This window comes from Giraffa tippelskirchi, chromosome 13 (genome assembly GCF_054371585.1).
Source record: "Giraffa tippelskirchi isolate mGirTip1 chromosome 13, T2T-mGirTip1v1.2.pri, whole genome shotgun sequence".
In the NCBI taxonomy this organism is placed as follows: Eukaryota; Metazoa; Chordata; class Mammalia; order Artiodactyla; family Giraffidae; genus Giraffa; species Giraffa tippelskirchi.
In genome coordinates, this window is record NC_137287.1 from 31,190,953 (window position 1) to 31,214,827 (window position 23,875).

The 23,875-nt window shown below is 48.8% G+C and overlaps 1 protein-coding gene across 1 annotated transcript in view; it reads left to right on the forward strand.

Annotated features, from left to right (window-relative positions):
- Positions 1 to 439: 439 nt before the first annotated feature.
- The window catches only part of APOLTP (apolipoprotein lipid transfer particle homolog), a 168,901-nt gene continuing 145,465 nt past the window's right edge, over positions 440 to 23,875 (forward strand). The window contains exons 1-9 of the mRNA XM_081560372.1: positions 440 to 506; positions 5,080 to 5,133; positions 6,452 to 6,612; positions 11,029 to 11,099; positions 13,241 to 13,406; positions 13,512 to 13,649; positions 14,199 to 14,379; positions 16,031 to 16,176; positions 22,752 to 22,852. Of these exons, the coding sequence (XP_081416498.1) occupies positions 440 to 506; positions 5,080 to 5,133; positions 6,452 to 6,612; positions 11,029 to 11,099; positions 13,241 to 13,406; positions 13,512 to 13,649; positions 14,199 to 14,379; positions 16,031 to 16,176; positions 22,752 to 22,852 (1,085 nt within the window). The remainder of the gene's footprint in view (positions 507 to 5,079; positions 5,134 to 6,451; positions 6,613 to 11,028; positions 11,100 to 13,240; positions 13,407 to 13,511; positions 13,650 to 14,198; positions 14,380 to 16,030; positions 16,177 to 22,751; positions 22,853 to 23,875) is intronic.

Below are 23,875 nucleotides of genomic sequence, written 5' to 3' on the forward strand. Positions count from 1 at the left end.
TCAATGCCACCAAATTACCACTTTCAAATGGCTAAAATGATAAATGTTATGTTCTATCCATTAGACCACACACACAAAAAAGGGCCAACCATGCTACTCTGCCTTCTGCCTCAAGAGCTCTATTTATAAGACTTGAAGAGGCAAACCTTTCCTCTTTTTTTTTCCTAGACAGAAAAGGGATTTTTTTTTCCCCTTCACTGATCAGAAGCCCCCCTCCCTTCCTCCTCCCTCCTGGAGCCAAGAACTTTTTTAGAGGCTTCTGATTGGCTGGGTCTTTGCCCTGGAAGCCCCCTCCTCCCCTTCCCATCCTCTGCTTGCTGGGAGAGTGGATTGAAGCTGAACCCTCTCCTTTGGGAGACAAGGCTCCTTTCTGGGCTGTTCGTCGGAGTTGCCCTGCAGAGAGAGGCTTGTGGCGTGGGGCTCCCTCTGGCCAGCGGCAATGCCAGCGCCCCTGGACTTCCTTGGTCTGGTCCTGTTCTGGGTGCTGGCGCCAGCGACTGCAGGGAGTAAGTAAAGCTGCTCAACCCTATTCTGTCTGGGGTGAAGGGGCGGCAGCCCAGATCTACTTGGGATGGTGTTTTTATAGCCAGATGCCTGTTTACCTGTCCTTCCTCTGCACATCCTTGGTTTTACCTTTCATGGGGGAGAAGGAAGGAGAGGTTACAAGTGGGTCCCTCTCTCACTCCCATCTTCCACCAACATCCTCTGGAATACAGAGTCCAGATTTGAAATCCTGAGCGAGGAAATGCTGACTTCTAGGCTCCCCGAGCCTGTGTGCAAGGATGCTTAGCAGTCTGCAGGGTAACGATGCGAAATGAACTTTAATTTGTTGTCTGTTTATTGCAGGAAGGTATAGGACAACGCTATCCACTAATAATACAGTGCAAGCCAATATGTAATTTTAAATGTTCAAGTAGCCACATTTAAGAAGTGTTAGAAGGTAAAATTAATTTAAAAATTAAAAAAAAATTTATTTATTTTGGTTGCCCTGGTCTTCATTGCTGTGCATGGGCTTTCTCTAGTTGTGAGTGGGGGCTTTTTTTTTTTTTTTTTTAAACTTGTAATTTTGTACTGGGTTTAACTGACTAACAATGTTGTGGAAGTAGTTTCAGGTGGACAGCAAAGGGACTCAGCCATACATATACATGTGTCCATTCTCCTAGCAGAGGCGTCCCTTGTTGCAGAGCACTGGCTCAGTAGTTGTGGTGCATGGGTTTAGTTGTCCTACAACATGTGGAATCTTCATGGACCAGGGATCCAACAGGTGTCCCTTGCATTGGCAGGTGGATTCCTAGTCACTAGGATCACCAGGGAAGTCCTGAAATTAATGTAATAATATATTGTAATTGTTGTTCAGTTGCTAAGTCATGCCTGACTCTTCGACCCAATGGACTATAGCACGCCAGGCTTCCCTGTCCTTCATATCTCCAGGAATTTGCTCAAATTCATGTCCATAGAGTCGGTGATGCTATCTAACTATCTCATCCTCTACCGCCCCCTTCTCCTTTTGCCTTCAATCATCCCCAGCATCAGGGTCTTTTCCAATGAGTTGGCTCTTCGCATCAGGTGGCCAAAGTTATTGTACTTGACCCAATATATCTAAAATATCATTAGAAAGTGTAATCAATATAGAAATTATTAACGAGTTATATTTTCTATTCTTTGAAATCCAGTGAGTCCTTTATACTTAGAACATTTGAATATTAAATGTTCATTGCAAATGCTTGATCTCTTTTTAGATTTCTTAAAATTTTGAGTTGAAAGAGATGAATGAAGTCATTATGCTTTTGACTTTGGGAGTGGGGTGTGATGAGGTTTTAGTATTGAGTGGAGAAGTACTTATTTGAGACAGTAAAGATGGGAGATATGAAACAGTTATCTCAACCATTCTGGGTAAGACAGGAGTAGGGATTAAAGTCAAGGCATGGATCCTCAGATTATATCAAACAAGGTAAATTTGGACATGAGGCAAGACTATTTATGGTGTAGTCTGTAGAATGTGATAAGAGTGGGGCTAAACATGCTAGGAATTCTTGAAAACACTAGGCTTATATCATAGTACTATATCACTTTGTTTTATATAATGTACTTTGTGGAGAATGACGATCCCATCATTTAATAAAAATTAGCTCCAATCCCCACCCCCAATTCTTTCATATACTAAGTCATTTCAGACATCTTTTAAAGTTTTCCATGGGGAGTGGGAGGGAGGTTCAAGAGAGATGGGGCATGTGTATACCTATGGCTGATTCACACTGGTGTATGGCAGAAGCCAACACAACGTTGGAAAGTAATTATCCTCCAATTAAAACATTTTAAAAAATTTATTTAAAAGTTTTCCAATAACTGACTTGAGCATAGGTTTTAAATTTTATTAAAATTAAAGGCTTCTTCATAGCACCAGCTACATATCAGATGTCCACTGTGGCTGGCAGATACCTCCCAGACAGTGCAGGTCCCGTCACAGCTGTATTTTCACCTATTTGCCTCTCACACAGTTGGTGCTTAGTGAGTCTGTGCTGGCTGGGTAAATAAATGAATGGGAATCAGACTTGACCTCTGAGGAAGCTGAAATGAGGCTCGATTTCATTCCTGGGCGGTAGAGGTGACATCAATTTCAGTCCATTTCCGATCTCTCCCTAGAAGTGATGGAAAGATTTATCACTCCCCAGTTTTCAACATTTCCTCCTTCTTGGTTGATACGTTTATTAGGATAATTGAATGGTCTTTGTTCTTCAGAAACTTTTTTTTAAAGCTTTAGATATGTCTTTTTAAGTGCTTGAAAAATGGAAGGAAACAGACTTGGTTCAAGCAGAAAGCTCTCCAAACACCCCTTATTCCTGGGAGTTCGTGATAGACCTAGGTTTGCAGGCATCACTGCTTTTGGCGTAGCTGGGCAGAAAAAGCCGATACAGAGGTTATCAGTGGAACAAAGAAGCTGAATGCTGGATCTGAGCACAACTGGGAGTTTAATGATTATGCATGAACATGTTTAACTTGGAGCCCAGGGTTCAAGTGATCAAAGAGTTGAAGGCAAGTTGGCAGGGAAATTGATTGAGTTAAATGTCTTTGAAATGTGGTTTTATCCATTGATATTCTACTTTAATGCAAAGAGTATTTTGTTGGATGAGCCAAAACATTCAGGGGAAGCCAAAACTCTGCCAAATACCCTACAGTTTTCTATTATTGCAAAGGTTTAAATGGAATGGCATAAAATGCACTTTCCCCCCATTTTGGGAAAGTATATTTTTTTTAAGGGATTAAAAACAGGCTGGCACATGTCATGATTACCAGTTGAGGCACAGTGGGGTGGTTTTGAGAATAGAAATGGCCTTATTGGAAAGTCATTCTATGAAAATGGCTGCAGATGAACCCCTGGCTAAGGCTGTTCTGAAAGGATATGGATGATGTCCAGGAAATGCCAGGCATGTGGCTGGAAGGAAGGACAAATGAGGAGTGATAGTAGGTGGAAATGGGGGAGTCTTCAGGTGAGGGTTGAGACGGGCAGATGGAGAGATGCTGACCCTTCCAGGGAAGAGGTCTGAGGGTCCCCTGCGGAGTGTCCTCGGCAGCTTGAGGAGGTCCCTGGCCATTCTGCTTGTACCCTCATTGTTCTGTAGCTTAGATGGTTGGTGAATGAGGTATTATGAGATCGACCAAGAAGCCAAGCCAGATACCATCCTTCACTGCCGAAGTCTGTTGGTTTTGCCTTTGTTGGTTCACCCATTCCTTTATTCACTCACTTATTCCTTCGTGACAATGTAGTGGTTAAGGCTATGGACTCAGTATGCCTGGCTCCAAACCCTGCCTCCACTACTAACTGTGTCTCAGTCTCTGGGCTTCTGTGAAATGGGAGTAATAATCGCACTCACGACAGAGAACTGTCAGGATTGAAGGCGCTGAATATATAATTTGTTTGGAACAACACTTGGTACATGATAAGTGCTGTGTGCTAGTTGTAGTCATTCATTTATTCATTCCAGTATCTACTGGGAACCAGGCACTGGGGGATACAATTTTGATGAAGATGACCAAGATAGTGAAATCATTAACATTTTTATAAGCATTGTGAAGGGAATAGGATGCTAAGATAGGGACTGACAAGGGGGGATTTACTCTGGACAGGGAGACCTGCTTATGCTGGGGTCTGAGGAGCATAGGATGTGAGAACTGGAGGAAGAGTGTTGACACCAGAGGGAACAGTATATGTAAAGGCCTTGAGCTGGAGAAGGACCAGCATGGCTGGAGGTCGAGTGGGGTGAGATATGGCCAAAGGGGCAGACAGAGGTCAGCTTGCTTGGGAAGGATTTTATTATGAATGTGTGTGGGTTGGGGTGGTTGGGGGGAGACTTAGGAGCTCTTAAGCAGGGAGTGATGCAATTAGATTAAGGGTTTTAAAACATGACTGTAACTGTTGGGAATGAACTGTGGACACAGGGAGCAGTTGGAAGGCTACTGCAGTGGTCTAGGTGAGAGAAGATGAGGCTTTGCCTGAAGCGATGGCTGTGGGGGTGGAGACTTATGAATGGAGAGAGAGAAGGATGGAGTAAGGGAGGGAGGGATGGATAGGTGGATAGAAAGATGGACAGAGAGAGAGACAGATGGATAGATGAATGAAAGGAGGGATGGATGTGTGGATAGAGGGAGGGAGAGACAGACAGATGGCTGGAGGGAGGGAGGGATCGACAGATAGGTGGATGGAAGGAAGGAGGGATGAATTGATGGAGGGAAGGGGGAATGGAGACCTGATGGAATTGGCAGCACTTGCTGACACATGGGACTTGGGGTGATGATAAGGGAAAAGGGGGAAGCACAGACAACTTCCAGGTTACCAGCTCAAGCAATAGGAGGACAGTGGTATTAGTACCCAAGATGGGGAAGAGTGGGGTGGATGGAGGGTGCATGGAGGTTACTCCCAGCTCTGCGAGAGAGAGGAGAGAGGGAATTATCTCTTTTTGTTCCCCTGGCCCCTGGACCCTTTAATGTCCTCTTTCCAGAGCAGGTTAGTGGCCCATGGGAGGGGGCTGTCACATGCCTCTTCCTGGCCTTGCCCTGGTTCCATCTGATTTGTGATTTCAGAAATGCCAGACTCGCTGGTGGGGCAGGCAGCCTCCTGCATGACTTCCTGCACAGGTGAGTCTCTCTGGAGACCTTATCACACTTCCGGTGAACTCAAGACAGGGCGGGGCAGGGGTGTGGGGAGGCAAAGCTGATCATGGCCAGGTCTAATTAGGGACAACTCCTGAGGGCCTCAGCCACATTCCCAGGGAGACCAGTGGGGAAGAGCAAGACCAGTTCTGCAAAGGTCACCCAGTCGCCAGCATTTAGAGAAGTAAATTGCACACTCAGGTTAAAATGTCCTTAAACCATCCCAGCTCTAAAGCCCTGGGGCTTTCCTTCATACCCTGTGGTCCCCAGGTGGAGTAAAATCTTCAGCCAAGTGATTCTGTTTGCATCTTGGGGTGGAGTAGATGAGAGAAACTGGGGGCAAATTGCTTAGAAGGAAGCATTTTCGGAATGTGAGATATGGTTATATTTTGAGCACAAAGAAATGAACATGAATGTGTTCATTCAATTTCAAAGCTCAGGAGAAGGATGAGCTGTCATAATTAATACTTTAATAGTGTTTTGCAATTGGTCTGTGGTCTAAATAGAAGGTTTGGGAATCACAGACTCTGCTCTCTAGATCTGATCTACCCCAGAGTACCTCCCCAACCTCCCCGCTATCTCCAATGCCTCTAGACTAGCCAGTTCTGCAGCTCTGTGTTCTGTAAAGATCAGGGAACTCTCCCCAACCCACCCCCCTGTCCCTGCTGATGTCCACAAAGGCAGTAGGTGAGGAAGCATCAGACAGCCAAGGTTTGCATCCCAGCTCTGCAACCTTGGGTAAGTTAGTTAACCTCTCTGAGCCTTGGTTTCCAACTCTGTAAGTTGGAGACAATAAGAGTACCCACTTCAAAGTTGTTATGAGGCTTCCAAAAGCTAATGTAAAATAGATCAGTGGTTCTCAACCAGGATGACTGTATCTACCAGGGACATTTTGTAAAGTCTGGGGACATTTTTGCTTGTCCCAACTGAGGTGTGCCACTGGCATCTGGAGGTGCTGTTGAGCATCCTATAATGCACAGAACAGCCCCCACAACAGAATTATTTGGTATCAAAATATTGATACCATGGAGGCTGAGAAATTCTGGAGTGTATAAAGCTCTTAGAAGAAGGCCTAGCACGTGAAACACTAGGTAACGTTTATTAAGCACTCCTTGTTATTATCTTCATTTTCTTCTTCACTCTCTTGGGGTCTGCAGCCTCCCTGAGCTGGGAGCAGGCAGATCACAGGTCAGATGAGAGGGGAAGGTGCCAGGTAGGATGCCTAAGTAGTCCAGGTGGAGCTGAGTCTCAGAAGGTGTCAGATTGTCAAGATGACACCGTGTGCCCTCTCTCTGCCCTCCAGGGTCAGCTGATCCTCACCTCCCCGTGGGCACCAGATACATCTATCACTTTTCCACTAACACCAGCACCAGCTTGCAGGGGGCCCAGGTGGAGGGAAGTGGCCTTGGTCTTCAAGGCTTGGTCTCCCTCGATGTGCTTGGCCCTTGCCAAATGGCCTTACGGGTGAGTACCACTGAGTAACCAGAGGATAACATTGACATGGGGGAGGGCCATGGGGAAGCCATAGCCCCTGAAATCAAATTCAAGGAAGGGCTCTAGAGTAATATGGGAATGTGGCGTCATTTTGGTTGTAGAGGGTGCCAGGGTAGATCCGGTGTGGGGAGGAGTGGGGATTAAAGGAATGAAGGGTATTCCTTGGAGCAGGTATAGCCACAGGATGGGATCAAGCTATGTCCTTGGGAGAATCAGTTCAGTTCAGTTGCTAAGTTGTGTCCAACTCTTTGCAACCCATGGACTGCAGCATGCCAGGCTTCCCTGTCCATCACCAACTCCCGGAGCTTACTCAAACTCATGTCCATTGAGTCGGTGATGCCATCCAACCATCTCATCCTCTGTCGTCCCCTTCTCCTCCTGCCTTCAATCTTTCCCAGCATCAGGTTCTTTTCTAATGAGTTGGTTCTTTGCATCAGGTGGCCAAAGTGTTGGAGCTCCAGCTTCAGCATCAGTCCTTCCAATGAATATTCAGGACTGATTTCCTTTAGGATTGACTGGTTTGACCTCCTTGCAGTCCAAGGGACTCTCAAGAGTCTTCTCCAACACCAGAGTGCAAAAGCATCAATTCTTCGGCGCTCAACTTTCTTTATAGTCCAACTCTCACAACCATACATGACTACTGGAAAAACCATAAATGGAGGGTCACAGTTGGGAAACTGTAGGTCCCAGGGGTGAGCAAAATCAAACCAAATCAAGGCTTTGTAGGCAAAGGAGCAGACTAAGATGGACAGCCCAGACCCAGTTGGGGACTCCAGGTCTGCCCTGGACATCTCTGTACAGGCACACCACAGAGATATTGCAAGTTTGATTCCAGGTCACTGAAATAAAGCGAGTCACACTAATTTTTTGGTTTCCCAGTGCGTATTAAAGTTATGTTTACACTAAATTGTAGTTAAGTGTGCAATAGCACCATGTCTATAAAAAGTACATAATTAAAAATACTTTATTGCTGAAAAAAGCTAATTATCATCTGAGCCTTCAGTGAGTCATAGCAGTAACATTAAAGATCACTGCTCATAGACTATGCTACCAAATATAATAATGAAAAAGTTTGAAATATTGTTAAAACCACTAAAAGGTAACAGACATGAAATGAGCAAATGCTCTTGGAAAAACTGTTTTGATAGACTTGCTCAATTCAAGGTTGCCACAAACATTCAATTTGTAAAAAAAAAAAAAAAAGAAAAACAGAATCTGGGAAGCATAATTGAGTGAAGCACTGTAGAACGAGGTCTGCCTTTACTGGACAGTGGTGGTACTGGGTTAGGTCAAAGTGGAAGTATGAGCTAGGTTCTCTTGGTGGTAGTAGGTTTCTTTTTCATCAAGATTTTCCGGAAGTTCTGCCGTGTTCTTGCAAGTGGAAATGCCTGACTATTCTCTGGTCTCTTTCTGATGACTCTTATGTGTTTCCTGGACAAACCTTCCCACCCTGCATAAATGGCTGTGTAGTTTCCACTGAAGTCTTAACGTCCCATTTGTAAGGTGTTTTTGAACTGACTGGAGTGCTTGCTGATGAGAGTTTCTCAAAACTGCTTTGTTATGTTTTCATGTAGACCACAGGATGGAGTCTTTTGTGAGGTGGCTTTGAGCTGCCTCTGACTTCTTAAACTATCCAAAATGTTGGTTTTGGTCAGAATTGCCACTTTGCTGTCCTTTAATGTCCATCAAAACTGTAGGGGTTGTTTTTTCTATAGGGTCGGTCTTCACAAGGCAAATTGTGTACTGCTGCAATTTTGTTTGTTTGCTTTGTTTTTAGCATTAAAAAAAATGGATACTGTTGAATGTTGGCAAGGGTAGAAAGAACTGGCTCATTTCAAAGACTCGTGGCATAGTGAATTCCCTGGCAGTCCAGTATTTAGAATGCCATGCTTCCACTTCAGGGGGGGCACATGTTTGATCCCTTGTTGGGGAACTAAGATCCCAAAAGCCACGCAGTGTGACCAAAAAAAAAAAAAAAAAAAAAACTGTGCCATAAATGGAAAATTTACAGCCACTCATGAGGCAATCCAATAAGTATATTTTTTGTGGAAAAGGGTGAAAGTGAGTATTCAGGACAATGAATTTTACAGATTGAACACTCCTGTGTAGCTAACCCAGGGATCGAACCCAGGTCTCCCTCATTGCAGGCAGATTCTTTACCAGCTGAGCCACAAGAAAGCCCAAGAATACTGGAGTGGGTAGCCTTTTCCTTCTCCAGGAGATCTTCCCAACCCAGGAATTGAACAGGGGTCTCCTGCATTGCAGGCGGATTCTTTACCAACTGAGCTATCAGGGAAACCCAACTCAGGAGACAATCCAATAAGTATATTTTTGTGGGAAAAGGGTGAAAGTAAGTATTCAGGACCATGAATTTTACAGATTGAACACTCCTGTGTAGCCACCCCCAGATCAAGAAACCCCCATAACCTCCCTCTTTCTCTCTTCCAGTCCCTTCTCCCAAAGGCTCCCCTGAGTTCCAGCACCATGGATTAGTTTTGTCTGTCTTTAAACCTCTCTTTAATGAAATCATACAGGATGTTCTCTTGTGTCCCCGGTTTCTTTTTATTTTTTATTACCATGGTAAAATATACGTAATATAAAATTTACCATTTTAACCATTTCAAGTGTACAATTCAGTAGTGATATGTACACTCCTGTTGTGTAACATTTTCACCACCCTCCACCCCTAGAATGTTTTCATCAGAAGCACTATACCCCTTAAATGATTGTGCTCCTTAAATTACCTATGTATAGTTTGTTTATTGGCCATGCTGGGTCTTGGTTGTTGTGAGTGGGCGTTCTCCAGCTGTGGTGCTTGGTTTCTCATTGCCACGGCTTCTCTCGTTTCCGAGCACGGGCTCTAAGCCACGTGGGCTTCAGTAGTTGCCGCTCTCGGAGTCTAGAGCATGGGCTCTGGGCTCAGTAGTTGTGGCACATGGGCTTAGTTGCTCCACAACACGTGCGATCTTCCCAGACCAGGGATCGAACCGGCGTCCCCTGCGTTGCAAGGTGGATTCACAGTCCCTGGACCACCAGGGAAGCCCAGGATTAGTTACTCTGAAAAAGTGAAATCACGGGGCAATGAAACTAAGTGACACTGTAACGACAGATGCATGTCATCCTACATTTGTCCAAACCCATAGAATGTACGGCACCAAGGAACCCTTATTTTTATTAGGGACTTTGGGTGATAGTTATGCATTAGTACAGGATCATCAGTTGTAGCTACTGTCCCACTCTGGTGGGGGATGTTGATAATGCGGAAGGCTGGGCATATATGGGGTCAGGGAGTACATGGGAAATTTCTGTACCTTCCTCTCAATATTGCTATGAACCTAAAACTGCTCTAAAAATAATAATAATAAAAAGTGAAATCAGTCAGCTTAGGGATGCAGGGTTTTTAAAAAAAATCTGTTTCTGGCTGTTCTAGATCTTTGTTGCTGCCTGGGCTTTTCTTTAGTTGTGACAAGTGAGGGCTACTCTCTAGTTGCGATGTGCAGGCTTCTCAGTGCGGTGGCTTTTCTTGTTGCAAAGCACGGGCTCTAGGGTGCTCTGGCTTCAGTAGTTGCTGCTCCCAGGCTCTAGAGCACAGGCTCCATGGTTGTGGTGGACTGGCTTAGTTGCTCCGTGGCATGTGGAATCTTCCTGACCTAGGGATCAAACCCATGTCTCCTGCATTGGCAGGCAGATTTTTTTAGCACTGAGCCACCAGGGAAGCCTGGGATGCAGGTTTTAGGGGTGATTTTATTTTTCATCTTTAGGGAGTCCATCTTCTTTAGCAATAAATACACACATGTGTGAAACCATGGTGATTTGGGGACATCCAAGTCTTTTATTCATGATGACAAAGCATTTTTTGTTTGGTTTGCAATCCTAGCTTATTTTTGTTTATACTATGTAGCCATATGAATCTCTCACTCAAACCTCCAGGGCCTTTTGGGGAAAAATGAGAAACTAATGGGGCTTTCCCGGTAGCTCAGCTGGTAAAGAATCTGCATGCAATGCAGGACACACAAGTTCGAGCCCTGGGTCGGGAACATTCCCTGGAGAAAGGGATAGGCTACCCACTCCAGTGTTCTTGGGCTTCCCTGGTGGCTCAGCTGGTAAAGAATCTGCCTGCAATGGGGAAGTAGCTAATGAGAACTCTCTGTACAGTGAGTGGGGAGCAGAGGGGCCTAACTGTTTAAATTATTTACCCTGGAGATATTCAACATCTACCACCTGACATTAGAACCTTCTGCTCAAGGGGCAGATCTCCCTGCCTACCCCTCCCTCACCAGCATGAATCACGAGGGGGCCCAGAACTGCTTTAGGTGGGGGAGGGGGTGCTGGTGTGGTCCTGGAATATCCCAGGAGAGGTCACCAGCTGAGTGCATCCTGCTTCAGCTCCAGCATTTCCAGCTGACATCCATCCTGGGGTCCAAGGTGGAAGTTCTGAAGGAGTCAGAGAGTTTGAGGTAAGACGCTGGGCCTTGCTCCCCATGGGGCTGGATATGTGAGCCCTGCTCCCTTTTCCATTGGCCACTGGCACTGGGTGCACCAGATTGTATTGAAAAAATCCAATTAGGGTAACCCCCTTACAGCCGAAAGAGGCCATTTTGGATTGAAGTTCAAAGAGGATTCCACCTTTGTTTTGACCTTGTAAACACCCAGACCGTTGATGAGGACCACTGGGGGTTGTTGTGATGTGGGAGCCTTGAGTGGCTCCAAAGAGCTTCAGATGGCCTTCCCTTATCTGGAGGAAGGAACTCTCGCCCCATATTTTCCTGGCTGTCACTCCCAGCATGTCCAGATTTTATGTCTGCCCAGCACCCTCTGGGCTTCATCCTTAAGAACATTCTGGAAGACACTGGGCACCCATTGAGGCCTGCCCTTCTCCTCCTCCCGTCTGCTGAGATGGGGGGTTTTCCTGGAGACCCATAGCTTCTTTCTCCCTTCCCAAGCCAAGCTCCCCTTGGTGACCCAGTCAAGCCTGGAATTCTCCCTCAGCGTGTTTCCCAGGGCCTCCTGACAGTGGCTTCCTGGCCACAAAGCTCAGTCCAGCCGCCAGTCTGAAGACAAGGCCATCTCCGCAGATTCCTCTTCCTTTTTGATTGCAAATTCATTTGTTAAAAAAAAATAATAAAGCCTTTGTGCAGGGATGGGGGAGCTGCCAGGGGCAAATGGATCCCCACTGAAAAGCTTAGGGGGTTCCTCTCCGAGGGGGCAGCCAGGGCTATTGTCCCTGGGGAGTCTCATCAGAAATGCTAAGTCAGTGTGCAGGGCTGTCAGCTCCAGGATAGACCAAACTGATGCTATTTATTCCAGAAGGGGCGGGCGCCATTAGCATTTGTCTAGCTTGAGGCCTGAGACCCTGGGGGCTGCCATGCTTGGGGCGGGGGCAGACTCTACGTGGAGCTGGAGAGGGGGCAGTGACCTCCCCGGGGAAGTTCAGTAGAGACACTTGTATCCCCCAAGGTTCTGCTTGCTGGCTTGCCGGTTGGGTTTGGGGCTTTGCCAATTTCCTGTTCATCATAGGGAACCTCTCTCTTCAACACCCCCCACAAAGGGAGTACTCCTCTAGCCCTCGCCCCCAACCTGCCCTATCCTCTCCCTCACCAGGCCGTACCAGACACAGGCTCCTGGTCTGTGTCAGGTGAGGGGCGACGGGAAGAGCTCTGGGCTGATTTCTGGACCCAGCTCCTCCCAGACTTGCTGCGTGACCCTCTCCAGTCGCTCTCCCTCTCTGGGCCTTGTTTCCTCTTTTCAGTAGCGCTGGAGCCTAAGTCACTTCTGCCATGGTCTGTGTGCGGGTTGGAAAAGAATTTTCAGACACCAGGCAGAATGAGGAGAATAAAGTTTAGTACAGTGGGAGACTCTGATGGAACAGCAGGCAGGCTCAAGGGAGAGCCGAACCCTTTTGCAGGCTAGCAGTGCTTTTTTAGGGCCTGAAGACAGAAAATTCCTACTGGAAGGGTGGCATTATGTGATTGATTAGGATGCTATAGCGTGGGTATTTTAGCTAATGGGGGGGGTCAGGGTTAGATCTGGAGGCTCATGGCAACAGTTGCTATGGGGGTTGGTCAGTTTCAGAGATTTTTATCCTGTGACCTTGGTGCAGGGCTCCACAACTTCCAGCTCAGGGTGTCTGAGACCTGTGACTCTGGAACCATCCTGCCTGGGTTCGAATCCCAGCTGTGCCCCTGAACAAGTCACCTTACCGCTCCAAGCCTCAGGTTCCCTCCTATAACGTGAGCGCGCTGGGAAAATGAGAAGTTTTGCAATGCAGGACTCTCTGGGAAGCTCAGCTTTTTCTTTTTCTTTTTCTTTTTCTTTTTTCAGGCTGGGTTCACCCATTTTATTGAGGTGGCAACAAGGCTGGGAGTAGCTTCAAGCATAGACTTGGCTGTCTTGTGTGGTTTAGTTGAGATCGTGCTGGAGAGTGGAGCTGAGTTAGGAGGCCAGGCCACTTGAGCGGGGGGCGGGGGGGGGGTAGCTGGATGCTTCCCACGGGACTGGCCTATGGGAGGGGCCCACACTGGAGGGGCAAGGTTGCAGAAGCAGAGAAGAGGTGGCCTGGGGCCCTAGATGGGCCCCCGTGACGCCCACTCCCTCGCAGCGCTGTCCTGGGCCGCGCGCCGCTGCACTTCGTCCTGCAAGCGGGGCGCGTGGTCCGCCTGTGTCCCCGCCGCGGTGAGCCGCGCTGGGCGCTGAACGTGAAGCGGGCGGTGCTGAGCCTCCTGCAGGGTCATCCGGATGCCCGCGACCCCCAGACTGTGGAGGAGGTGAGTTCCGAGCCTTGGCGGTGGTGGGGGGCGGGGGTGGGGATGGGGGTTGGTGGGTGATGGAGTGACGGGGAGCAGGGCACTGACTGGGTCCCGCTCGCCCAGGTGGACATCCTGGGCCGGTGTCCCACCACGTACCAGCAACTCGGGAGCAGGCTGCACAAGACCAAGTACCTGGGGCGGTGCTCCCTGCGCAGGGTGCGCGCCTCCCTGCGCTCGCAGGCCCTGCCCGCCACGGAGGAGGTGAGAGCGGGGCTCGCCCCCACCCCGTCCTCCCTTCTTGGCCCCACTCCCTGTTCTCTTCTCCTCCCTCCCAGGCTCTGTCCTTCCCCTCCCCCACTTCCTCATCTCTCATCCTCCTCTCTCCCCACCCCCTGACTCTCCCTCGGCTTCCCTTTCCCTCTCCTCCTCTCTCCTCCATGGGTCCCTGCAGATGAAAGTGTTGTGTAAACAGTGGGCATCTATATAAGGATAGGAGGCGGTCGCTGTTAACATGATTAATAAAGATTAATAGAGTCTCAGCATCTAGAAGCACCTGCAGGACTGCAGGCAGTGGCGTTCTTTTTCCAACTGAGGCTTTATCCTTCCTCCCCCGGTGGCCCCCCCCCCTCTTTCTTGCTTCTCTTGGTCTCCCACCTCTGTCTATGGGGAGGGGGATCCTGAAGCTCCAAGGTAGTCCCCAGTGGGCTCCCCCCAGTCTTGGCTCTTGCTGCCGATTTGGGGATTCTGGGGGGTTCCCTCACTACCAAGGCCTGGCCTGAGCCTCTGCCTCTTCCCCACATGGTCCAGCAGTCCGGCCTGGCCTCCCGCCTGACCTGCGTCCAGAGTTTGCAGGCTGGTGTGCTGCGGGAGGCCTCCTGCACACAGCTGGACACCGTGGGGCCCCTTGCCAAGGAGGCAAGTGCTGCGCTGATGTGGACCCTTTCCTCCCTTTCCTTGCTGCAGGAGGTACCCCGGGACCCGGCTGTCACAGGTGAATGGGGGTAGGGGTTGGGGGGGACCCTTAGGTGAGCCTCCCAGTCTCCTCTGACCAGAGGGGCTCCAGCAAGCAGAGGCTCCACTGCTCTGTCCCTGTCTGGACGCCCTTGAACACCTTCTGAAACTGGCCATTGTCAGAGTTGGCCTCTTTTTCTAGAAGTTTCTGTTGGCTCCCATGGCTCAGGCTTGGTCTTGGCCTCCTCTCTGGGTCATTCTCAGTGGAGATGGAATCTTCGGGTTCCCAACTTTTGTGGGAGACTCCACCTTACACCTGATGACTCTTCGACCTGACCATTTTGGGGGGAGCTGACTCAGATTTCCTGATTTTCTGGAAAGTTCCTGCCAACATAGAGCATCCCCTGGAGCATGTTTCCCTTCTAGGATTTTGTACAGAAAGAAACAACGCAAGGCATGCATCTGAGGGAAAGAGATATATATTTTTTCCACTGTGAAAAAAAGGGCTGTCTCCCTGAATCAGGAAACAAGGATGGTTAATTCTTCCTGCTGACAGTTTGGAAGGATTTATTGTGGGCCAGTATCTGTGCTGAGTGCTTTATGTGGATTATTTAATTTAATTCTCATCATGACCCCATTAGGAAGTTACTGTTGTTTTTAGTTATATTTTTTTCACTGAAGGAAACTGTGTCCAAGAGGTAAAAATGACTTGTCTGAAGTCACAGAGCTAATGAGAGGCAGAGCTGGAACTTGGACTTTGAGGTCTTTTCCACAGCCCTGGTGGATAATCAGGTTTGTCTCAGAGAACAGACTCGCTGCCTGCACCACCGCAGGGAGAACCCAGCAGATGGGGACTGAAGCCCTGGGTCTTCCCAGCATTCTGTTTGGTTCCATGGAGCACAGGCTTAGATCCTAGGCTGACCTGCCCCCCGAGGCTTCCCTCAAGCATGATACTGGCCATGACTGGGGCATCTAGTTTCAGGACCTGCCTGGTGGTTGCCCGTTGAGTTGAATGAGCTTTTCATCCTTTTTTTTTTCTTTAAACAGGTGTAATTGAGATTAATTCACATACTGTGTAGTTCATGCATTTACAGTGAATAATTCAGTGGCTTCTAAGAGAGTCAGAGTTGTCCATCCATCATCAGAATCAACTTTATGACATTTTCGTCACCCCAGAAGAAACTTTGCACCCATTGGCCATCACCTCCTGTTCCCCCCATTCCTGGCAACCATTAATCTACTTTCTACCTCTAGATTTTTCCATTCTGGACAGTTTGTATAAATATGAGATAGGATGTGACCTTTTATAACTGGCTTCTTTCACTTCCCATAGGTCTATCCTATGAGATGAACCTACCCTCCCAAGGTTCATCCGTGTTGTAGCATGTGTCACAGTTTCATTTCTTTCTCTTGCTGAATAATCTTCCATTCCAGGAGGAGTTTTCCATGTTTCCTCTGGCAATCCTCAGAGGGTTTTGGGGTCACCTTATTTGGCCCATCCCTTACTGATGGGTGCATGGACTGTTTCCCACTTTTGCTGTCAGCGGTAACGCTGGCATGATTTTCTTGTGAGTGTTCCCCTGCCCTGTTGCCAGAAACATACTGCAGGAAGCCTTGGCAGGGTGTGGGAGTGGCTCCCAGGGGTCCTTCCACTCACTGACATTTCTCCCCATGTGGTCATCCCTGCTAAGAACTTCCCACCCCAGATTCAGATGGTGGAGACTTAACCCCGAGCAGCTTGTTGTACGAATGGGAGGAGACCTCGTCCCAAGTTACGGTGGCCACAGGGGCTGCATCAGTGAGGAAGCTGTGCCTGGCTCGGGCCACAAGCTTTGAGGTAAGTGGCTTCTCCAGCCCCAGGCCAGGGTCTGCCTGGGGCCTGGGGCCCTTGGACACCCTCCTCTTCCTACCAGATCCTTTAAGGTCTACTTGGTAGAATATTCAATATTAGAGATGCTGTGTACTGTTGGGCAGGTTATGCACTGCACAACTCTGCCTGGTTGTGAAAGCAAAAGGAAGAAATCTAGCTGGTGTGTGCAAAACTTGACCTAGTGCTGATTGGATAGGAGCCTAGAGGAGGCCTTCTTCTCGTTGGTCTGTCTGTGGGTATGTGGTCCTTTTGGGCCCCCAGACTAACCTTCTGGACCTGGCCTGTCCTAGAGATCTCTCAGGACACACAGACACACCCCATACATGCACAATCTGGAGGAAGAAATGGCAACCCCCTCCAGTATTCTTGCCGGATAATCCCATGGACAGAAGAGCCTGGTGGGTTATAGTCCATGGGCTTGCAAAAGAATCAGACTGACATAGTGACTAAACAACAAGAAACACACACACAAGAATATATTGAGACTTCCCTGGCAGTCCAGTGGTTTCATTGCACTTTCATTGCTGAGGACCTGAATTCGATCCCTGTTTGGGGAACTAAGATTCCACAAGCTGCTTGGCAGCCAAAAAAATGGAATATATTGAATTTGTATAAAATACATTGAACATGTAGTCAGTAAATATAGACTATATGTATATATCAAAGACTCACAGATGTACACACACACTGTACATTTTGCGTGTACGTAGCAGAGACACACTTGCAGCGGGTTCTTCACTGTTTTGGGGACCGGGAGCCAAGGCCCCAGCTCATTGCTCTCTGGAATCCCTGACCTGGGGGGCTTTGTGGGGGTCAGAGAAGAGTCAGAGAGCAGCCCAAAGGAAAGGGTCCTCAGCCCCATGAGGTGGTGCTCCAAGCCTCTGGCCAGTGGGTGACAGAGCTGGCTGTTCGCCCAGGCACCCTGGCCCCCGTGGCAGGGATTCTCACTCTGGCACTCCTGACCCCTTGGGGCACCCTGTGCACTGTCGGATGTTTAGCCGCCTCCTTGACCTCTACCCACCAGTGTCAGCATCTCCTCCATCCCTGTCACGATAATCCTGTGTCTCCACGTGTTACCTGAGTTCCCTGGGGAGCACGCTCACTCCCACTGAGAACCACTGCTCTGCCTCCTGTGTTCCAACCTGCCTCCTTCCATCTGGCCTCCAGAGCACCACCCCTGGCCAGGCATTTCCCCAGCAGAGGCAGCTCAGGGCCAGGCATGTCATGGGCCTGTCTCCCCTCCTGCAGACTGGCAGTGCTGGCCCCAGAGGGCGTGGGGCGGCTGTCCTGTCTTTACAGCGCTAACAAGGAAGCAAATTGTTCCCACCAGGGAGGTCCCCTGGGCTGGGGTGAATTGCTAAGGACTTTGTTCCTGAAAATAGCTTTTTGGGGATGCCTCAGTGCACATCACGCAGTGCTTCGCATCCCTCTTCCCAGGAGAGGGCCCATCGGTTACCAGGGGGATGGCCGCATGGGCTTCGGCTGGGAATGCCTTCGCCCCACCCCATTGTTGGTGGGCAGGAGACAAGATGGGTTTTTCAGTTTGGAAACAAAACCAGGACTTGGGACTCAATAGAGAGCAAATTCCCCAGCCTGACCCTCTGCAGAGAGGCCCCGGGGTTTCGATGTGGGGGGGGCAGCGGCCTGGGGTGGCCAAGAGCCTGGTGGAGTGAAGGAGAGGATGGGGAGAGAAGCTGGGCGGGCCAGTGCCCCCCGCACCCCCAGGCTGCTGGGGAGGACGCCTGAGGAGGGCACAGCTCCTGACCAGCTCTATTCTGAGCACCGACATCACAGACATTGATTCAACACCGACTGTGTGCAGCCCGGTGTGGATGGTGGCGTGCCAGGCTGGCTTGTACTGACTTGCCAGAGCTGATGGTTAGCCTCTAGAAATCCTGCAGGTTGGTTGTTAAGCAGACATTACCAAAGATGAAGTTATACTCTAATGAGAACCTACTGTATAGCACTGTATAGCTCTGTGGTGACCTAGACAGGTGCTGGAGCTAACTCGCTTCAGTTGTGTCTGACTCTTTGTGACCCCACAGACTATAGCCCGCCAGGCTCCTCTATCCATAGGATTCTCCAGGCAAGAATACTGGAGCGGGTTGCCATGCCCTCCTCCAGGGGATCCTCCCCACCCGGGGACCGAACCCATGTCTCTTACGTCTCCTGCATTGGTAGGCAGGTTCTTTACCACTGGCGCCACCTGTTAACTGAAATGGGAGGGAAATCTAAAAAAAGAGGGGATATATGTACATGAAAGGCTGATTCACTTTGCAGTAGAAACTGAAAAACTGACACAGCAGTGTAAGGCAACTATGTGTGCTTAGTCGCTCAGTCGTGTCTGACTCTTTGCGACCCTCATAAACTGTAGCCCACCAGGCTCCTCCGTCCATGGGGATTCTCCAGGCAAGAATCCTGGAGGGGATTGCCATGCCCTCCTCCAGGGGAATCTTCCCAACCCAGGGATTGAACCCAGGTCTCCTGCATTGCAGGTGGATTCTTTACCCTCTGAACCACCAGGGAAGCAACAATACTCCAATTAAACAAAAGATTGTTATACCAATTTACAGTGAAAATGAATCATATGCAAAACAAAGGTGATGAGTACTCAAAATCATCACCCGCTAGTTATTTTACTACGTTTTTATCTTTGCCCTGGTGGTTATTGGCATCCACTGTAGGATAGAAATATGGCACAATGGCTTGCTTCTGTGCAGTGATTCCCACATCTGTATTCAGTGATGGCACCTGGGCTGCTGGTAATGGGCCACAGTGGGAGTATTTATACCACGGAAACTGTCAATCAGGGCTTTTTATCTCCCCTCTCCAGGGCCTTGAGTATAGGATGCTGGTTAAGAGGGTGGGTTCAAGTCTCAGCTCTGCCACTTAGTAGCCCTGTGGCCACTGGCACTTGACTTGTGTGCTCTGTTAAGTGAGGAGAGTGATGGCCCCTCGTAGAGTCAATCAAGGTCAAATGAATTGGTGTCTATAAAGTGCCTGGAACAGTGCCTGGCCCACAGTGGAGGCTCCACACAAGGCAACCATTGTTGTTATTACTGTTGTGCATTGATGTTGTTGAGAAGGGCACGGCAACCCACTCCAGCATTCTTGCCTGGAGAATCCCATGGACAGAGAAGCCTGGCGGGCTACAGTCCATAGAGTTGCAAAGAGTCAGACATGACTGAAGTGACTTAGCGCATGCACATGCGTGCACGTGCACACACACACGTCACACATGTCACACAGTCTGGATGTTGCCCAGACCCTGGGGGCAGACACTCTGATGGGAGGGCTGGCCCGTGAGGCCTGTTTCCCATTTGCATCCAGCTGAAGTCAAGCTGTGTGCACAGGACTCAGTCCCAGCCGCTCGGAGCAGAGGAGGCCTGAGTGACGCAAGCCCGTCCCTGCAGCCATGGACTCCTGGCCGGGTGGGGTCAGGGTTCCCTCTTGGCCTTGACCAAACCCAGCAGGAAGCCAGGAACCTCATCACTCTTGCTGTGGCTTGGGGTTTGGGCTGAGGCAACAAATCTGAGGCTGAGGGGGCACTGAGGAGGGAAGGCAGGATGTGGGGCCAGCGTCCCGAAGCCACTATCTCCTGAAACGCGAGAAGTGTGGGCTCTGAATAGAGCCCTTTATTTCCTCGAGTGTTTGGAGACCTGGTGACTTGTGCTGGTCAGACCTGTAGACAAGGGGCAAAGCTGCAAACCCCTGCCAATTAGCTGTCACTGTTCATAATTCTGAAAAACGTTCACATAGTTTTTTAGTTGGAAATATCAGAAACTTTGTGAAATATGGTTCAGTTCAGTTCAGTCGCTCAGTCGTGTTCGACTCTTTGTGACCCCATGAATCACAGCACGCCAGGCCTCCCTGTCCATCACCAACTCCCGGAGTCTACCCAAACTCATGTCCGTCGAGTCGGTGATGCCATCCAACCATCTCATCCTCTGTCGTCCCCTTCTCCTCCTGCCCCCAATCCTACCCAGCATCAGGGTCTTTTCCAATGAGTCAGCTCTTCGCATGAGGTGGCCAAAGTATTGACGTTTCAGCTTCAATATCAGTCCTTCCAATGAACACCCAGGATTGATCTCTTTTAGGATGGATTGATTGGATCTCCTTGCAGTCCAAGGGACTCTCAAGAGTCTTCTCCAACACCACAGTTCAAAAGCATCAATTCTGCGGTGCTCAGCTTTCTTCACCATCCAACTCTCACATCCATACATGACCACTGGAAAAACCATAGCCTTGACTAGACGGACTTTTGTTGGCAAAGTAATGTCTCTGCTTTTCAATATGCTATCTAGGTTGGTCATAACCTTCCTTCCAAGGAGTAAGCGTCTTTTAATTTCATGGCTGCAATCACCATCAGCAGTGATTTTGGAGCCCCCAAAAATAAAGTCTGACACTGTTTCCACTGTTTCCCCATCTATTTCCCGTGAAGTGATGGGACCAGATGCCATGATCTTAGTTTTCTGAACGCTGAGCTTGAAGCCAACTTTTTCACTCTCCTCTTTCACCTTCATCAAGAGGCTCTTTAGTTCTTCTTCACTTTCTGCCATAAGGGTGGTGTCATCCGCATATCTGAGGTTATTGATATTTCTCCCAGCAATCTTGATTCCAGCTTGTGTTTCTTCCAGCCCAGCATTTCTCATGATGTACTCTGCATATAAGTTAAATAATCAGGGTGACAATATACAGCCTTGACGTACTCCTTTTCCTATTTGGAACCAGTCTGTTGTTCCATGTCCAGTTCTAACTGTTGCTTCCTGACCTGCATACAGGTTTCTCAAGAGACAGGTCAGATGGTCTGGTATTCCCATCTCTTTCAGAATTCTCCACAGTTTATTGTGATCCACACAGTCAAAGGCTTTGGCATAGTCAATAAAGCAGAAATAGATGTTTTTCTGGAACTCTCTTGCTTTTTCGATGATCCAGCGGATATTGGCAATTTGATCTCTGGTTCCTCTGCCTTTTCTTTCTTTTTTTTTTTTTAATAAATTTATTTATTTTAGTTGGGGGCTACCCTCTGCCTTTTCTAAAACCAGCTTGAACATCTGGAATGCTGAAGCCTGGCTTGGAGAATTTTGAGCATTACTTGACTAGCATGTGAGATGAGTGCAATTGTGCGGTAGTTTGAGCATTCTTTGGCATTGCCTTTCTTTGGGATTGGAACGAAAACTGACCTTTTCCAGTCCTGTGGCCACTGCTGAGTTTTCCAAATTTGCTGGCATATCGAGTGCAGCACTTTCACAGCATCATCTTTCAGGATTTGAAATAGCTCAAATTCCATAGCTGGAATTCCATCTCCTCCACTAGCTTTGTTCATAGTGATGCTTTCTAAGGCCCACTTGACTTCACATTCCAGGATGTCTGGCTGTAGGTGAGTGATCACACCATCGTGACTGTCTGGGTCATGAAGATCTTTTTTGTACAGTTCTTCTGTGTATTCTGGCCACCTCTTCTTAATAGCTTCTGCTTCTGTTAGGTCCATACCATTTCTGTCCTTTATTGAGCCTATCTTTGCATGAAATGTTCCTTTGGTATCTCTAGTTTTCTTGAAGAGATTTCTAGTCTTTCCCAATCTGTTGTTTTCCTCTATTTCTTTGCATTGATCACTGAGGAAGGCTTTCTTATCTCTCCTTGCTATTCTTTGGAACTCTGCATTCAGATGGGAATATCTTTCCTTTTCTCCTTTGCTTTTCGCTTCTCTTCTCTTCCCAGCTATCTGTAAGCTATCTGCATATGTAAGCTATCTGTATATGTGAAATATGGTAGGACTTGTTATAATAATTACGATCATTGTAACATGTTGTTTAGTCGCTCAGTTGTGTCTGACTCTTTTGCGACCCCATTGACTGTATCCCGTCAGGCACCTCTGTCCATGGGATTGCCCAGGCAGGAATACTGGAGTGCGTCGTTATATCCTTCTCCAGGGGATCTTCCTGACGCAGAGATCGAAACCCTGTCTCCTGCAAGTCTCCTGCATTGCAGGTGGATTCTTTCCTACTCAGTCACTGGGCTTTTATTAGAGCATAAAGCCCATGAATACAGATGCCATCTCTCCTTTTCACCCCCATGTCCCTGGCCCTAAAGTATGCCTGGGACATAGTAGGTGCCCAATAAATGCTTGTTAAACTAAAGAATAAAAATGGGCCAGGCTGTATGCCAGGAGCTTGGGATTCAGTGGAAAGAAGCCCAGATGAGCAGCCTTATCTCTTTGGGTCTGTGAAGCTACTGGGAGATATTGGAGTTCCCACCTTCTTTGCAGCCATGTCGATGGCTCAACTGGTAAAGAATCTGCCAGCAATGCAGGAGACACAGGTTCAATCCCTGTGTCGGGAAGATCCCCTGGAGAAGGAAATGGCAGTCACTCCAGTATTCTTGCCTGGAAAATCCCATGGACAGAGGAACCTGGGGGCTATAGTCCATGGGGTGGCAAAGAGTCGGACACAACTGAGCGACTAAGCACTTTTGGAGATGGGGGGATGGATGAGGTGACCACTGGGGTTCTAGTCTCTCATGCTGCCCCTTCTGATTTCCAGGCCACAGAACTGTTCCTGACGCTGGTGTCCGAGCTCCGAGGCCTCTCTGCGGATGAGCTCATGAAACTCTGGGGACTTTCTTTTAAATGCCGAGACAACTGGTAAGGGCCTCTCCCTGAATTGGGGGCTGGGCCAGGAGTTGGCCGAGGGTCCTGGTGGGGCTGGATAATCTTGCTGCTGTCCTAGGTCCCCGTCGAGAGATGGATGGTGACATTTCAGTTCATCCCTGTGATATGTTATCTCATCCTGACTTGTCCTTCAGTCTGGGGATGTCTGCCAAGAAGACGATTAAGTGGGGAGCTTGGAGGTTCCCACGGGGGCTGGAGACTGGAGGCTGGGGAACCTGGAGGTTTCAGGGCCTGGCGGGATAAAGACAGGCATTGTTCCCTCCCCACACAGGGTCCCTCTGGCAGGGAGCTGGAATTAGCATTCCAATGCGCCTTGGGTTCCCTTCTGCTGGGAGTGGGGGATGCTGGGCAGGGCTGGGATCCACCCCCACACCCTGCTGGTATGGGGTCAGCAAGGGGTGTAGAGAGACGCCAAGGGTGGAGGGGAACTTCTGAGGTCCTACCTCCCGGGCAGAGGGATGTAGGGGGTCGAGGGGGGAAACTTGCAGCTCCTTTCCCAAGCTCAGCCATCGAGATCCAGATTTCAGGTCTGTGAGCTTTTCAAAGGCTCTCAGATCTTGAGACCTGAAAAAAATTTCATTGACTCAGAAATAAGAAAGAAAGCCCCCGCCACCCACCGTATCAACATGGTTGTTTAGTTGCTAAGTTGCGTCCGATTCTTTGCGACCCCATCGTAGCCCACCAGGCTTCTTTGTCCGTGGGATTTCCCAGGCAAGAATGCTGGAGTGGGTTGCCATTTCTTTGTCCAGGAGGTCTTCCCAACCCAGGGATTGAACCTGCATCTCCTGCATTACAGGCGGATTCTTACCACTGTGCCACCAGTGTGTTAGTCGCTCAGTCATGTCTGACTCTCTCTGACCCCATGGACTGTAGCCCACCAGGCTCCTCTGTCCATGGGGATTCTCCAGGCAAAAATACTGGAGTGGGTAGCCATTCCCTTCTCCAGGGGATCTTCCAAACCCAGGGATCAAACTCAGGTCTCCTGCATTGCAGGCA